Source organism: Cupressus sempervirens, chromosome 6 (assembly GCF_028749045.1).
Source record: "Cupressus sempervirens isolate cs-2001-9-10 chromosome 6, ASM2874904v1, whole genome shotgun sequence".
Taxonomy (NCBI): Eukaryota; Viridiplantae; Streptophyta; class Pinopsida; order Cupressales; family Cupressaceae; genus Cupressus; species Cupressus sempervirens.
Genome location: NC_143123.1, coordinates 237,736,678 through 237,753,644, shown reverse-complemented (window position 1 = coordinate 237,753,644; position 16,967 = coordinate 237,736,678). Strand labels below are relative to the sequence as shown.

The 16,967-nt window shown below is 38.2% G+C and overlaps 1 protein-coding gene across 3 annotated transcripts in view; it reads left to right on the top strand.

The window, feature by feature from the left end:
- LOC149552128 (uncharacterized) overlaps positions 1-9,584 on the top strand; it is a 28,765-nt gene extending 19,181 nt beyond the window's left edge. For all 3 annotated transcript variants that reach the window (XM_089787609.1, XM_089787610.1, XM_089787611.1), the window contains exons 4-6: positions 8,419-8,514; positions 8,665-8,801; positions 9,090-9,584. In XM_089787609.1, coding sequence (XP_089643735.1) covers positions 8,419-8,514; positions 8,665-8,801; positions 9,090-9,240 — 384 coding nt within the window. In that variant the 3' untranslated portion in view covers positions 9,241-9,584. The remainder of the gene's footprint in view (positions 1-8,418; positions 8,515-8,664; positions 8,802-9,089) is intronic.
- Positions 9,585-16,967: the final 7,383 nt, after the last annotated feature.

Sequence of the window (16,967 nt, the reverse complement as noted above, 5' to 3'; positions counted from 1 at the left end):
GTGTTGTTTCCTAGTATATCTCTATTTTCACAATGATAAGAGATGGATACTCTGATGCTTGAAATCTTGGAGAGGTGTATGAATGCATTTGGCCAAGTAAAGGTTATATTGTTGCCAAATAAAGGTTATATTGTTATACAAGTGAAGCCTCCCACTTTGTAGTAACACTTTCTCAGATATGTCTGTTGTGTATTAAACCTGAAGTGATATGTGCAAAGGCTTGGTAGAGTTGTCCTTATGAAGATGGTGGAAGGAAGAGGAGCTTCTTGAAAGCACTTCATAAGATCTATGATATTGAGCATGCTTTCACCATTCATTGTGAGTGGACCAAATTTGTCACTCTCAAAGGATTTCCAAGAGAGACACAGTCAGAAAGATTGAATATAGTATAGGAGGATATTGTACTAAAGTGGACAATGCATGGGCTTCATTCATTAATATCCATGCTAGCCTTCTGCCTTGTCTCAAGTTTGTAGTTCTTTTATTACAAAGAGAACTCAGTTTACACATAACTTCATCTATAATATTAATAGGAACAAGTTTATGTCTAGGAGACTGAAGTTTGTAGCTGTTTATAATGTCTTGTATATAATAAACCACAATACCTTTACATACAAGGAGAGTTTGACAATTATTAGGCACAAAGAGGATTGGCTACTCTTCATTTGGAGGAACATGAGCTAGATGGGATTAACAGCTCTATGGATGAGGCATTTGCCACATTTTATAGTGATGATGGTAAAATTCTTAGACCATTGGGCTGTTTGCCAATTGTAGTTTAATAAAATTCTGATATTGAAAATTGGAATATATCAATGTTCCATGGAGACATGTCCCCCCCCCCACCCAACAATTTTTTTTTTTTCCTGGTAGGGAGACATTTCTAAGACTAGGGGACTTGTGGGAAACAACCTCCCACAACACCACCACCTCTACCAAGGACATTTCCAAGTCACTTCCTCTATGGCGCATGCCAATACATACTGATTGGAACCTTCAACCTCATGAAAACTAGTTTGCCTTTCGTGAAACATTTGTATAGATGTAATATTGTAGATTTTTCCTCGAAGATTTCAATCGACCTCTATTTGTATGTTACTCCTTCCCACCCATCATTGCTAGCCCTCCCATCTCCATCCCCTCATCCCCAAATTTCGTCCCATGGTCTCTTTGCACCCTAATCGTGTCCTCATGTTGGGAAACTTTGTGGAACTATGGAATGAATTAAAATATCGATATTCGACATTTTCAATATATTGTATATCATACTTTGTAGTTTCATTTATTACTTCTTTTACATTATTTTAACCTATTTTTCCAAGTGCTATATTATATTTGCACTACTGTCATCCTGCTGTCCTAAACTTTGGTTCCTTGGTCCCTACATCCCCCAATTCAAAAACTTTGAGGAACATTTGCAAATACACATAAGTTGGTTGCATATCGTTGTTACAAGATACAAAGAAGACATGGCAATGGATTTATGTTTACATGGGTTTTTAATAGGTTCCCAAATGGTTGGATTGATTACAAGGAGAGAAACTCATCGAGTGCATGGCAAAGAGATTTTGAGAATGCATGTTTGTAATGCTCCTATGCCTTGTGTAGATGACTCTAGCGCTGCTTGTGCAGCCCCTTGACAGTTCATGCGGTCTAATTGTCCCATCCGTACGACCAATCTGATAAGATCCTCTTTCTCCTTCTGCCCATATGACGTGCTCTCTATTGTACAATCTAACTCTCAACACCTATTATGTACGGTTAACCTCTCTGCCCGGGTTAGTCTCCCTATGTATGGGGTTTTGTCTTGCATCACACAATCTAGCTCAATGATGATCGGTCCAATTGTTCAATGACTAGTCTGCCAATCACCAACCTGTATGGTGGTCTCTTCCATCCGTATTACCCTTCACAACATCTTATAATCAATCAATTTGTGTGTCGCTAATTACTTGATGCTGCGATATTTTGGATTAATGGAATTGGTGATTAAATCAAACAAGTGTGCTAAGAAGGCATACAAATAGATATGCGAAGATTAGGTTATATATATATATATATATATATATATATATATATATATATATATATATATATATATATATATGCATTAAATTGGTCTTCAAATGAAGACTTCATAGATTTAGACCAATAGGTAGAATAGGGTGAGGAGTTACTCCCAAAAGGGAGGGTCTTGCACCTCCGAGAATTTGTAAAGACAAAGAACAAATAAGATTCACCATACCTACAACTATGCCAAACTCAGTCTTGAAAATGGGCTCCGGGAAACTTCTTGAAGAGTTAGAAATAGGCCAACATGGAAAACATAAACTAACTATTAAAATAAAATAACCCAAAAGATATTTTCATTTAATTTGGGGCCATACAAATCTTTAATTATATTGAGGACATTATAGTCCTCTTTGTCCAAGAATTGCTTGCCCTCAAGAATTTCTAGACTCGTGTGTTCAAGATCTTTTTGCCTTCCCTTGTGGCATCTTCAATCGGTAGATCTCTCCAATAAACTAGGTACTACTTGATGATTCGTGACCTCAACATTTTCTCATCGACATTGATGATCTTTGTGGGCTTTGGAATAAATTTTCCTTCTTTGTCCATGGGTGGGAGTTCTTTAGAAACTGTGACATGTCTGACTTTCTTTATAAGGCATCAAACATGAAAGACATTGTGAACTTGACAATGCTCTGGAAGCTCCATCTCATAGGCAACTTCACCCATCCTCCAAACCACTGTGTAGGGTCCATAGAAGCATGACCTCTACTTCTCGGCACTACTTTTCTTCAATGAAGATTGCCTATACGGTTGTAGTCGGAGGCAACCAAATATCCTACCATAAAACTTTGCTCTACCCTACGTCCATCGACATACGTCTTTTGCTGATTTTGAGCCCTTTGCAAGTTCTCCTTGAGAGTCCTCAAGGTATCCAAACTTTCTTGTTGCCAGTTACTTTCTCTTGGTGCATGACTATCGCCTAATGCTAGATCCACAAATGACAAGGGCTCATAACCATAAAGTGCCTTGAAGGGCGACATACGTATCAACATGTGATAGGTATTGTTGCAACAATGTTCTCCTAAGTGCAACCAATGGACCCACACCTTTTGTTGTGCTGAAACCTAGTACCTGAGGTACCTTCCAGCTATTTGTTCACAATCTCCATCTGACCATCCGTCTATGGGTGGTAGCTCGTACTCAACAAGAACTCTGATCCTGACAACCGAAATAAATTCATCCAAAAGATGTCACGGAAATGGCTATCCCTATCACTATGTTCTGTAGAAGGCCATGCAAGCGAAACACCTCTAGAAAAATAACTTGACCATTTGAATTGTCTAGCATCTTGTGGGAATGGCAAAGAAATGGGCATATTTGGTCAAAATGTCCATCACGACATAAATGTGATCTCTCTCTCTTGCACTTACATAAGCACAATGATGAAATCCATTGAAATGCTCTCCCATTTTTGTTTAGGTATTCGAGAGGGGTAATCCTGCTGGCAAGGTATGCTCGAAGTTATTTGATTGGCAAGTGGAACACTCTTGTACTTACCGTAGGACATTGTTTTCCAGTCCCTTCCAAGTGGATTTCTTCTGATCTTGCCTATATGTATTGAGGTACCCTGGGTTTCCTTCTAGAGGTGCGTCATAGAATCTTCTTCTTCATCTTCGATTTGATACTAAATAGATTCTATCCTTGTAGTAGATGATGTTGTAAGTCACCTTGTACCTTTCATCTTGTATTTATCCATCCATCACTTTGCACACAAAAGAATTCTTGGAGTTCTCAACCAACATATGTGCCTTCCAATTTGTTAAGATTTGTGATGGTGAACATATGGCAGTTCTTCTTGCTAGGGTGTTGACTACCACATTATTTTTGCCCTTCATGTACTCAATATCAAAGTGATATGCTTGGGTTTTTCTTACCCATTTTTGTTGCTTCTCATTCAAGGTCTTCTGCTCGAGGAAATATCATAGGGTGTTGTGGTCTTTTTGCTCCTACTAGGTGTTAATGTTTTATGCCCAAAAATTAGATAAACAACATAAGAAGAGTAAATAAGATGCACAGAAAACACAAAAGATTTTTCCTAGGAAAACCCTTCCACTTGATGGGAGAAACCTAGCCACACTAGCAAAAAAAATCTATTTTTATGATATTTGTTATCAGGATTTAACTTTGTGATTTTTGAGTCAAACTCATTGACCCATGTTTCATGAGTAGTGATTCAACAAGAATCCAGCTTGAGCACATTTAACTACAAAGTTTCCTCCATAGTTAAACCCAAAGCTTGCAACCCCATTTGTAAAACCTTCACCAAGTGTTGTGCCTTATGAAACATTCATTAGAAAGCCCCTTAAGCTCATCAATTGATAAGTAGGAGATAATTTCCACAGCAAGTCAAATTATGATATTGCTATTAGGATTCAACTGTGTGATTTTTGAGTCAAACTCATTGATCCATGTTTCATGAGTAGTGATTCAACATGAATCCATCTCTCATGAGAATAAATGGAACACTTAGCACTCATTGGATCTAGGTGATGCTCATAGGGGTGAAGCACGGGGATTTCCCAGGAGGTCACCCATCCTAGTACTACTCTAGCCTGAATGCGCTTAACTATAGAGTTTCCTCCATGGTTAAACCCAAAGCTTGCAACCTCATTTGCAAAACCTTCACCAAGTGTTGTGCCTTATCACAATACTATTGAACTCTGTTTTTGCTAGAATTTGCTTTGCAACTTCAACTCTGCTTTGTAACTTCAAACACTCTACAACTGGTAATAAAATTCCGGCTCTTTTTACCTTTTATCTCTTTTCAGCAAATCAGAGCATGGCATTAATGGCATTAAAACGACATGCCTGAAATCTTTTCAGTACTTCAAAAGTTGTCCTATATTCAATCTTTACACTGTTCATACCTTCCTCTCATCATCTATTTCCAGCTTGGACATGCACTTTAGTCTTTGTTTTTTGCCTTTAAAACTAAAAGTAGCGGTGGCGATTGACCTCTTTTCTCCACTTCTCGGTGCCTTTATGACTCTCTTTACTTTTGGCGGCGATTGCGTGAAAATGGTTACTGTAACCATTTCGCATCTTCGCCACTTAATTATTGAACCACCAACTTCAGCCCATGAAGTAGCGAGACACTACTTAACCTTCTTCGCAACATTGCTGCAGTTAAGGGCTTACCATTCTACACCATGGAGATGTGACATTAACTGTAAGATCAAACATTATCTCTCCATCGCCACCCAAAATCAAACAGCTTGCAAGTGACCCGCGAATTAGCGAACCCAGTTACCACAACCATTTTGCAGCTTCGTAACTATTCAAGTAACTGTCTTACTAACCGCAGTGATCTAGTGATTCATATCATGAATGGTTACTTAACACTTTATTGCAACATCTCTCCTTTAAAATCTTATCACGGCTTAACACCCGCAAAGGCACGAAAAATGCTCATGTCATCACAACCTGTTAGCTTTGCTCACCTTTTATCCTTGCGAAGCAGTGAAACCTCTCTTTTAGACCTATTGCTAAGTCTCCGCGGTCTATGACTTAACATCTTTCAAACTGGTGATGCTACGAAAACCTTACCTTAACTCTTTTGCCACTTTGCAATAGTTAATAGCATATCATCCTTAACCTGTGCAACGATGCCAATACCATTTTAAAGCTTAACTGTCACCCTTTTTGTGGTTTTGCATCCATATACCCTAACTCGTGATTTAACCTTGTGATGCTACGATCACTAATTTAAATCTTGACTACCATGGTTACATTTCGCGGCCTCGCAACTTAAAAGTCACCATGCAAATCACAAGCCGCGAACCCGCAATTTTGAGCTTCTCTCCACTTCGCAACCTTAACTTGAATGCTAGCCATGTTGCCCGCGATGTAGTGTGAACCTTGTAACTGATTGCTTTGCAACATCGCCACCCTCAAAATGGTTAGAGAACATAATGGAGAGATCTAGCGATCAAAAGGCTTTTGCCTCTTCGCAACTTAAAACACTTAAGGCCACAATCTTATAACATATGAAATAAAACAAAGAACTTAGGGATATGAAAATTTATACCTATAACCAAAGTTTTATAGTATCCCTATTTATTATTTGCATACCAACTCATGAACGACCTTGCAAACCATAAGACGTGAGCAACAATTTAGGGTTTTTCTTGAGAAATGACAACATTTTAAGAAACCCTAAGCCTGAAAATATATTTTCGTCCTGATTTTCACAACAAATCAAGAATTTTAAGCTTAGTGAAAAATCAAACCATCAGGTCCTTACCAAATGTGGTTGGCAGTTAAGGCTGGGGCAGACAAGTGAATTTGTGAAGGATGCCATTTATGTCATGGGTTGACTTGTTTGCCTAATGTTCTTGATTAGGGGTGTGCACATGATTAGAGGGGGTGGTTAGGCTTAATGAAGAGGGACTAGAAGGCAAGTGGGAAAAGTAGGACAAGAGGAGAGAGAATGAGTAAAGGAATAAAAATTCCTTTTAAATCCAAGTGGGAGGATTCAATTAAGTAAATAAAGGATTTACTTAATTTAATCAAGGAATTAAGGTGCAAGCGGGGGATGTACGAAAATGCAAGTGGATGGTGGGGAGGGGGATGCATTTTTTAGTTGATTTGAATTCAAAATTGGAGGAAATGGGAAAAGGTTATTTAATAAAATAAAATAGGAATTTATTTAATTAAATAGGATATCAGACTACAGATAAATTGCGACTATAGAAGAAGTGGAGTTATGACAATTAATTTGATTAAATAATTATGATCAGATTGAGGTGTCTACACTAAGGCCCTGTAAAATCATATGGACTGGGTGCCTTGAACACTTCTCAGCCATGGTAAATGCCTTGGCTGATTCTCATCTTCTTTATATCAGTGCTTATAAATCTGCTCTTAGTTTATATGATATTCTATTATCTTCACACACACCTCTTCTCACATCTTTCTTTCTTTTATATCCTTATGAAGAGGAATATCTCTTTGAAAAGAGATGTCCAAATAAGAATGCTCGACTCTTATCCTTGTATTTTTTTTCTATATCTGCATCAACACCTCATTTACTAAGCAGATCTGATATAATTTAATTTCTTACACCATTTACTTCTTGCTTGCTCTGAATATTAAGTGAATGATGTCTAAACTTTTAATAAGGAATAATATAAAGAGGTTAATGCAAGGATAAGAGTCATGTATTTTTAGTTGGACATCTCTTTTCAAAGAGATGTATCTCTTCATAAGGATATTAAAGAAAGAAAGATGTGAGAAGAGGTTGTGTGAAGATAACAGAATACCATATGAACTAAGATCAGATTTCTAAGCAGCGATATAAAGAGGATCTATAGAAGAGAATATGAAATGAAGGAAGGAGTGAATGCCATGTTCTTATAGTACCAAAATTTTAGCATATGCCATCCTTGCTTCATAATGGTTCTCTTGGTTCCACAAGCTATCATGTACCGAAGGTTGTGTACTGGGGTATTACGAGAACAAAGAAGCCCTAAGTGTGTGATCTCACCCGTCTTGAACCAGAGACCACTACATTAGTATAATTTTAGAGTAAAATTCATCATATAGCTGCAACTGCCTCAGTTTTCCTAACCTTTACTAATTTCTTTTTTCCTGTGCAAAGCAAGGATAACTATCATGACATGTCTATTGTGTAATCTCTGGTTTCACTGAATTACACAACTGCATATCTCAACCAGGAATTTGTGCAAGGTGATATTTGGGATGACTGATGTGTCCTCTCATCTTCAAGCCACAATAATTGCACTTGCTTATTCCTATCTTCGTTCTTAATGCGCCAGGCCTTCATGTGGGATCCCTAGACTTGGCACCACCACAATTACCTAGTTATGCCAATGTTAGAAACTATAATTTATAAACCTTGGTTTTGAAAGAAGTTTACAAAACAATGGCAAAATTTGAAATATTAAGGACCTGTAATTGCTAGATCACAAGAAGATGAAATGGTAATTTTGGGGCAAGAAACTAACCGTACCCACTCAGCTCTTGGCAAGAATTTTAAATCACTGATTGGAAAGAACTGAAATTCTCAGTGATGGGTTTTTATTACTGTAGATATCCCTTTCTTAAAGATATGGGGTTTCTTTTGTCATATTGTGATGCACGTGGAGATATTGGGATTTTGATTTACCTTGAAGCTAAGCACTTGCATTTTGTATAAAGTAGAAACAATTATGTCAATCTTGATTGCCTGACTTTTGTTTAATCCTTCTTAGAGGAGTAGATACCATTAATCCGCCTGTAAGACCTATCATTTAAGGGGTTTTCCTTAATGTCTTTCTTTTGTACGATATTTGGAATTTGGCATGTTCTTTCTCTAATTTGTGATTTGTCAATATTTCTTATCAGGTGCGGAAAAGTTTTGCAAAGCTTGATCTCTATAGAAAGTTTACAAATGCCTTAGCAGTATCTGTACTCTTTTCTGTCACTTTCATTGGCTATGAGGTAGAAACTAGACCTTCTGTGCCTAGTCTTTGAAATAGTACAATTGATTTCCTTCTTTTTACTAGAATTGGATACAAGTAAGCTACTTTAGGACCTAAAAATAGCGCTACTATTATTGTACATGAAGTCTGCTGATTTTCAATTTCGCAGTTATATTTCAAGGTAACAGACCCCTTCAATGAAAACTGGGAAACTTCTTGGATTATCATAGCTCTCTGGAACTCACTTGCATTTGTACTGCTTTGCGTGGTTTGTTTCTTGTGGGTACCATCCCATAATGCCACACGGTAAGCTACAATATTTTTCTCATTCAAGCTTAGTTTAGGCCTTTTCAATGTTATTTCAGGGATTCCTCTTTATCATGAATAGGTGACCTATAAGCTTGTTCCTTCTCGACAACCAATTTTAGGAACCAAAATTTTTAATATATGCTATCCTAATCAGAGTGCATGGTCCTCTGCACAAGGCATAGAACTGCAAGGCTAGAGTTTGTGATGCATTTATCTGGACTTACTTCTTTGACTTGAAGTACATTGAAATATTTCTTTGGTTGGCTACTGTATGATTGTGTACAGGTATGCATTTTCTGATGAGGCAGGAAATGTTTTTGATGAAGAGGAGCTTGTTGCTTTGACTGGAGGAATTGTGAAACCAAAAGGTGACGTTTCTATCAAACAAGATGTTTTTAGTCTTGGAGAAGAGATTGAAGAAGATAAAAGAGAATAAGTCTTATATTATTCCAACTTATATTCAAATCGGAGGTTGTCAAATTAGTTGGGAATATGTCCTTTTCCCCCATTTATAAACATGGTTGCCACCCATTGTTTCATTTGGATGTTTTGTTTCATCGTGCATCTCTGTTTCTATTAATGCAGCAAATTGTATGCGGATGGGAAGCACCATGTGGTATAGCATTATAAGAAAGTTGTTGCCTTTATCACGTCTAAGGTTTTTTGAGGCAAATAAATTAGAACCAAGTTCTAATTTATAACAATTAGTACCATAGAGACCCATTTCAGATATTGAGGCTTCAAATAATATTTTATTCAGTTCCTTTTCATTATGACGAATTTCTCTCTCTTTTGGGTTTATAGATGGATGAATATGTTAAATTAATTACTTATAAAAGATTTGATTCCCTGATACAAGTTGACTCTCTTACCAACTCTTAGCAACAATCTAACGAATGAGTGCTTTGTGCAAGGGTCTGGGCCCCTTTCAAAATTACTATTTGCCTTAATCAGGAACAATCTCCCAAATGCCTTGACCATCGAGCACTACATTCAAAGACTTTTGGATGACCCTAAGAAGGCCATTTTAACAAATCCCATCTTAGTTTTGTAGTTATTCAAATTCTTAAACAAGTCCTATATGAAAGAACAGGCAAAGCAAAGGAGGTCTTCAATGAAAATAAACTAAGGCAAAACATGCCCTATGCTTGCCATAGGTTGAAACCAATGAGATGGGGTGAGCATTGTGCTCTCATTTAGTACCATACTTGGTTTTAGTACCGTGCTATTTGTAAGCAACAACCTTGCAATGGTTTTAGCATATTCGATATAATTTTCTTACAATAAAATATTATACACTATAAAATGAATCATTCCGAGATGCAGATGGTGCCACATTGATGTTGACAGTCCTTTTCCATGGTGATGATTTATTGGCATCTAAAGCTAGTCACCTTCAGTTTTGTGAATTATTTTTTTATTTCAATGTTCTCTTCCTCAGTCCCGTCAATGGCCATACCCCTTGTTAGAAAAATGAATGCATGGAGTTTGAGAGAATTGGATGTCACGACCTTTAATGAGTGGCTTGTACTTCTTTCCTGCATTTAATATAGAGATTCAAATTAGATTGTTTCCTCTGAATTGAGGACTCAAAGATTTTGATCAATTTCCATATACAAACTTAAGATGCCAATGAACTAGGTGATGACGAAAAGTCCTTAGACAATCTCAAGGATGAATATCACCTTCCAAATCTATTTAGGAAGGCACTCTTTACATCATGATACACATTCCGTTAAAATTGGGCTACTATGGACGGAACTAAAATGTGATTCATTTTATTAGGAGCCAGAGTCTTGTATTTTATCCCTTGATATTGCAAATAGCCTTTTGCTCGAGAAGAATTGTGTAGTCATGCAGAGTATAATTTTATTTTTGTTTGATCTTGTACACCCATTAACAACATATAATGATATTTTGCCTGATACGACTCAACCAGCTACAAGGTATTATTTTTCATCGAGAAATCATATTTAACTTACATGGTAGGCTCGCATTTGGATTCACCGCTTGCTTCTACATATTGTTGTGGATTAATGTTTACAACTCGAAATAGAGCAAACTGAAGATATTCCTCCAATTTGAAAATCTATTTTCTTGCGCATTAGGGTTAAGTAGGAAGATTTGTGTCGCACGTCTTGAATTATGGATTAAACTATCTTGGTCTTTGTTGTTTTTGTGAGGTGACTATTTAATTTTGTCACACAGTCGGAGTTGAAGTTGAAATGAAACGTGAGGCTCCCAGAAAGACTTTGGAGTATCAATATACACCTTTGGTATCCTATGTTTCTTTTAAAAATTAGATATCCATAGCTTGACACAAGCACATACTGCTATGCCATTTAAAACAAAAATAGGCAGTTGATTTCTCATTTAGTAATCCTTAAAGCAAAGATAATTGATCTTGTAGATCTATGTGAACTTATTTCACCGACATATTGACTTGTAAATTAATATTTAAAGAACATGAAGGAAAAACCATGAGGCAAAAGAGAAAAAAAACTAAGCGTGGAGAAAAACCTTTTGGATAAAAGACCCTACAGTTTATGGCATCAACCCTTGTATTAATCAACAACAAACAATATTACAATGCATTCTTAGACTCTTAGTCCGTTTGGTTGCAGGAATTGTTGAATGCAACATTCAGTAATGCTGGAATAAGCCCACTTTTGGAATTTGCGTATTCTTAAAATAATTTTTGGAATATCATTTGGACTTGTTTGGAGTCTATGGTCCAACATGCCTCTAGTATTTGGTCTCGTGGCCAATGCCAGTGTGTTGGGGCAACAGGCAGTGCTGGTGGTTTAGCTATATTTTGGGATCCTCAAAAAATTTCTCCTCTTAGCTGGATGTCTTCTCGCTCAGCTCTCTCTATGGTAGCTTTTGCTCTAGACTCAGGAGAGGTAATCATGGTTACTAATGTGTATGCACCTGTTGATCTTGTGGGAAAGGAGGAACTTTGGGAACATATTCAATATGTTAGAAATTGTCATCCTTATCATCCTTGGGTGTTAGCAGGGGACTTCAATTCAGTTTTAAGTCTGGAGGAGAAGCATGGTGGTTTGGCTAGATTGGGGTCTTCTTCTACTCTTCTTCGGCAACACATATCTCTTTTGCATCTCTCTGATGTTAAGCCTTCTAATGGTCTCTATACCTGGGATAATCGCAGGACTGGTGTTGCTGCTATCTTAGAACGTTTGGATAGATTTCTTGTTTCTTGCTTCTGGGTTAGTGGCACCCTTACTATCTCTTCAGAAATCCTTGATTGGAGGGGTTCAGATCATTGGCCAATCAAATTTACCGCTATAGGGGCTTATGTACCGAAGCATCCTCCTTTTAAGTTCCAGTTGATGTGGCTTCGTGACTCCTCTCTTCATGATTTTGTTTTTTGTTGGTGGAAAGATGGTGCTCCTGCATATGGTACTGCAATGTTCTCATTTTCTAAAAGGCTTCAATATGTTAAAAGGCAGCTCAAGATATGGAATAGGGAATGCTTTGGGAACCTTCACTTTATGAAGAGGCTTGCTCAAGAAGATCTTCATGTCATCACAAGGGAGATTGGAGATCGAGGTTTCTCAGAGGATCTTGGCAAGGCTGAATCCCTTGCTTCTAGAGCTCTAGAAGAATGGGAACTTCGAGAGGAAATTTTTTGGAAGCAAAAGGCTAGAGTTGATTGGCTCCAGGAAGGTGATCGAAACACTGCCTTTTTCCATAAAATAGTGCAATCTTGCCGGAATCAGAGCACTATCTCTTCTTTGGTTAATTCTCAAGGTATCCAACTGAATTCCTTGCCAACTTTGTTCCAGGAGGCTATTTGGTACTTCTCTACCCTCTTCTCTGAGGACTCTCCTCCTGTTGATAATGAAGAAAATATTATTTTGTCATGTATTCCTTCCCTTATCACTCACGAAATGAATGATTATCTCATGCATCCTATCTCTTTGGAAGAGCTGGAGGAGGTGGTCTTTGGCATGCCTAAGGGGAAGGCTCCTGGTCCTGATGGCTTTCCAGTTGAATTCTTTCAAGAATTTTGGGACATCATTAATCATGATTTGTTGGAGGTGGTTAAAGAATCCTATGCTAGCAAGCAGATGCTTCGAGCTTTGAACTCTACATTCTTGACTCTTATTCCTAAGAGAGAGGGTGCTAATCAATTGGAGTTTTTTAGACCAATTGCCTTATGTAATGTGGTTTACAAAGTTATTACTAAGTTGATTGCTGAGAGACTGAAAAGGTGGCTTCCCATTATTATCTCAGAAGAACAAGGTGGTTTTGTTGCTGGCAGGCAAATTTTGGATGGGGTGGTTATTGCTACTGAGGCTATTCACTCTATGGCTACTTCAAGGGAGAGAGCCATGTTTGTTAAGCTGGATATGGCTAAGGCCTACGATAGAGTTAAATGGAGCTTCCTAAGGAGTATTCTTTTTTCTTTTGGATTTAGCTCTGACTGGGTGAGTTGGATTATGAGTTGTGTTACTTCTGCATCTTTTTCTGTTCTTATTAATGGTCAACCTTCTCAACTATTTGGTGCTTCTAGAGGCCTCCGCCAGGGTGACCCTCTCTCCCCATATCTATTCATCATCATGGCTGAAGGCTTGGGCAGATTCATTAAGCATCATGTGTCCCAGAATTCTATTCAAGGTTGGCGGTGGGGTAATGGCTTACCTTCTCTTTCCCATCTTCAATTTGTTGATGATTCTGCTCTTGCCGGTCTTGCTAGGATCAAGGAAGTTGAAGCTTTTCGACATGCTTTGGACGTTTATTTGGCAGCTTCAGGCCAGAAAGTTAATGAGCACAAATCTTCCATTTACTTTTTTAACACTCTTGATTTTATTCAACACATGATTGTTGGTATCCTATGGTTTCAGATAGGATCACTTCCTTTGACTTATCTTGGCATTCTTATTGCTGTTTCTAGGCAGCCACGTCTCTTCTGGCAAAATTTGATTACCAAGCTTCAGGATAAGGTAAATCATTGGACTCATAGATGGCTTTCTACTGCTGCCCGGATTACTCTTCTTCAAGCTGTTATACAAGCTCTTCCTACTTATAGAAGCATGGTTCACGCTGCACCTATTTACTTTCTCAAGGAGTTCGATGCTTTTTCTCGACAATTCCTTTAGAGTGGTAATTTGCGTAGTACTAAATGGAGCTTGGTTAATTGGGCAACTGTTTGTAGGCCTAAAAAGGAGGGTGGTCTTGGTCTTCGATCTGCTCTATTGAGTAGTCAAGCTTTGGCTGCTAAACTTTATTGGCGATGGTGCTCTGGACAACATCAACTTTGGGCTCGTATTATCACTCATAAATATTTTCATGGTGCTGATCCTTGCTCTGTTTCTGCACTTCCTCTTGAAGGTCGTGGCTCAATGGTTTGGCATACTTTGAAGACAGGTGCGATGTTGGTGAAGAGGGGTCTGTTCTGGATATGTAAAGGAGGTTCTCAGGCTTTGTTTTGGTCTGATGCTTGGGATGGATTCCCTTCCATTTTATCCATATACCCTCATCTTCAGCCTCTTTGTGACTCTTTTCTTGCCGCTGGATGGGATAAAGTGGCTCATTACAAGACTCCTTATCAATTGGGACCTGTTGTTGGTTACAGACGGAAGCATTCTTCTGATTGGCCTCCTGGAGGTACAGACATGGATCGTCAGGACCTTTCTCAAATTCTGGCCTCTAGAGAGTGTTCTTCTTTGCTTGGTCCAGATGTTTTGGCTTGGGGCGGTACCTTGTCTGGTAAATATCATGTCTCTGCCGGGTATCAGGAGATAACTAGACAGTTATTTGGGGATGCTGAGGTCCCTTGGTGGAAGCAAGTTTGGAATAAAGTTTCTTGGTCCAAGTGCAATTTTTTCATGTGGCTAGTGGCTCACAACTGTTGTCTTACCTGGGATAATCTTTGTAAACGTGGATTTCAGGGCCCCTCTTATTGTGTTTTGTGTGGTAATGGAGAGGAGTCTGTCTCCCATCTGTTCTTCCATTGCTCCTATTCTACTCAGATATGGCACCTTTGGTGGAGCGCTTGGGGTTGCTCTTGTCGGCATGCTTCCTCTTTGCCTGAGTTCTAGGCCCGCTTGGGTAGTGCTCCCTCCAAGTCTTCTTCTCTCCATGCTACTTGGATTGTTGGCCCATCTTTCATGCTTTGGCATATCTGGTTGGAGAGGAATCGTCGCATATTCCAAGATGTTCGGCTTGGTGTTTTGCATCTTTGGTGAAAAATATCACATTCTTTTCAGGAAACTATTCTTGTGAAGTGTGAGCTTGATGGGGGTATGGATCCGATTGATCTTGCTATCTGTAATCGCCTCAATTTTCATCTGCAGGATGGGGCTGCAGCTCATAGGTTTCCTTCTATGTTCAGGCAACTTCACCATCAGAGGAAGGGTCGGGTTAATCGGGATGGGCATTGGACTCCTCCTCCCTGTGGAGTTCTGAAAATTAACACTGATGGTTCTTCCCGTGGGAATCTTGGTCCGGCTGGTATTGGCGGAGTGGCTTGTTGTAGTTCTGGGGATGTTAAATTTTTCTTCTCAGTTCATAAGGGTGATTATACTAACAATCTCATGGAAGCTCAGGCTATTTTATATGCTGTGGAACAGTGTTGCTTGCGGGGATGGAGTAAGATTATCTGTGAGTCTGATTCCCAGGTGGTGGTGAACATGCTTTCTTCACAAGAGCTTGAGGATGTTAGTTGGCAGCTGGCCACTGTTGTTAAGCAGATTCTTTTCTTCTCTTCCTCTTTTCAGTTCATTAGGTTCACGTATATTCCTCGTGAATGGAATAGAATTGTTGATTGTTTAGCCAAATGGGCTTCTAGTCATGATCCGGGTTGGAATATTAGGGATAGGAGGCAACTGTCCTTTGAGATGGTGCAAGAATTTGATGATCTTGTTGCTCAGGATCGAGCTCCTTGTTGAGCTCTCCTTGTTGTATTCCTTTCTGTCTTAATAAATTTTTACCCCTCTTTTTGCGGAATTGGAAGAGGAGTCGAAAGATGCATATTCTATGTTTGGTTGCAAGAATTGAAATCAGAATTGGAATAAGCTTTTTTTTTTTTTTTTTTCATAATGTGAGCATCAAATGACATTAACGAGTCTTTTTGGAGTTGGACTTGCTCAATACATTTGAGAAAAATTTGTTTGAACTCCTCGACTATGCCTTTGTCATTGCATGTCTCACCACATTTCACCACAAAATAACTTCCCTCCAATAATTTGGCTTATGCAACTAGGGTCGGACCGACGAAATATAAAATTTGGTTTTAAAAAAAATGGAATAGGAATAGGGTATTCCTATTACACCTTTTGAGTAGGAATTCCGCTATGCTCATTTTGGGCTAAAATTAGAATTAATAAATTCTAATTCTACTTGTCATGTTTATAATCAAACGCTGAATTTTCAAATTCTAGCAGTTGGATTTTCCTATTCCCATCGAATTTTGACCACCAAATAGGCCCTTTTAGGTCCATTTGGCTACGAGAATAAGAATACATATTATGGAATTGTTATTCTAGAATAAGAAATAAGAATATGTATTCCTATTCTTGTTCTGTTGAAATTTGATGGGGAACACACTAGACCAAATTTTTTTATGTTTTCTAAAATAATTAAAACTGGAATAGGAATATGTATTCCAATCCCACCTATTTAGGTGGAAGTGCAATTGCTCATTTTGGGCCAAAATTGGAATACATATTCCTATTCACAATTCTGATTTGGTGCACCCAAACGGTGAATTTGAAATTTTAAGAAATTACATATGCCTAATCCACTCATATTCTGGCTGCCAAACAAACCTTAAGGCTTAATATGGAGATTTACATCTTTCTCTTATTTGGAGGAAATTTGGTTGCATAACTCCTATAAAATTAGCAGCTCTCCTCACTCACTACGTGAGCAAACACTTGTATTTATACAACCTACAATGCATAAATTACATGTTTCCAAATCCCCTCTAAGTATGAAGATGCAACATGGAAGGTGCCAAAAACATTACAAATAGAAAATGTAGTTTCCTAGTTGACAACTCATGCAAAATATGCAATCGCCAATTATTATCAGGCTTGCACAAGAAACTTGCACCCACCAAAATGTAATAACTACACCTCCAATGTTGCTCACATTCTATGTAGGCTTAATTTGAAATGAAAAATTTCATAATGCACA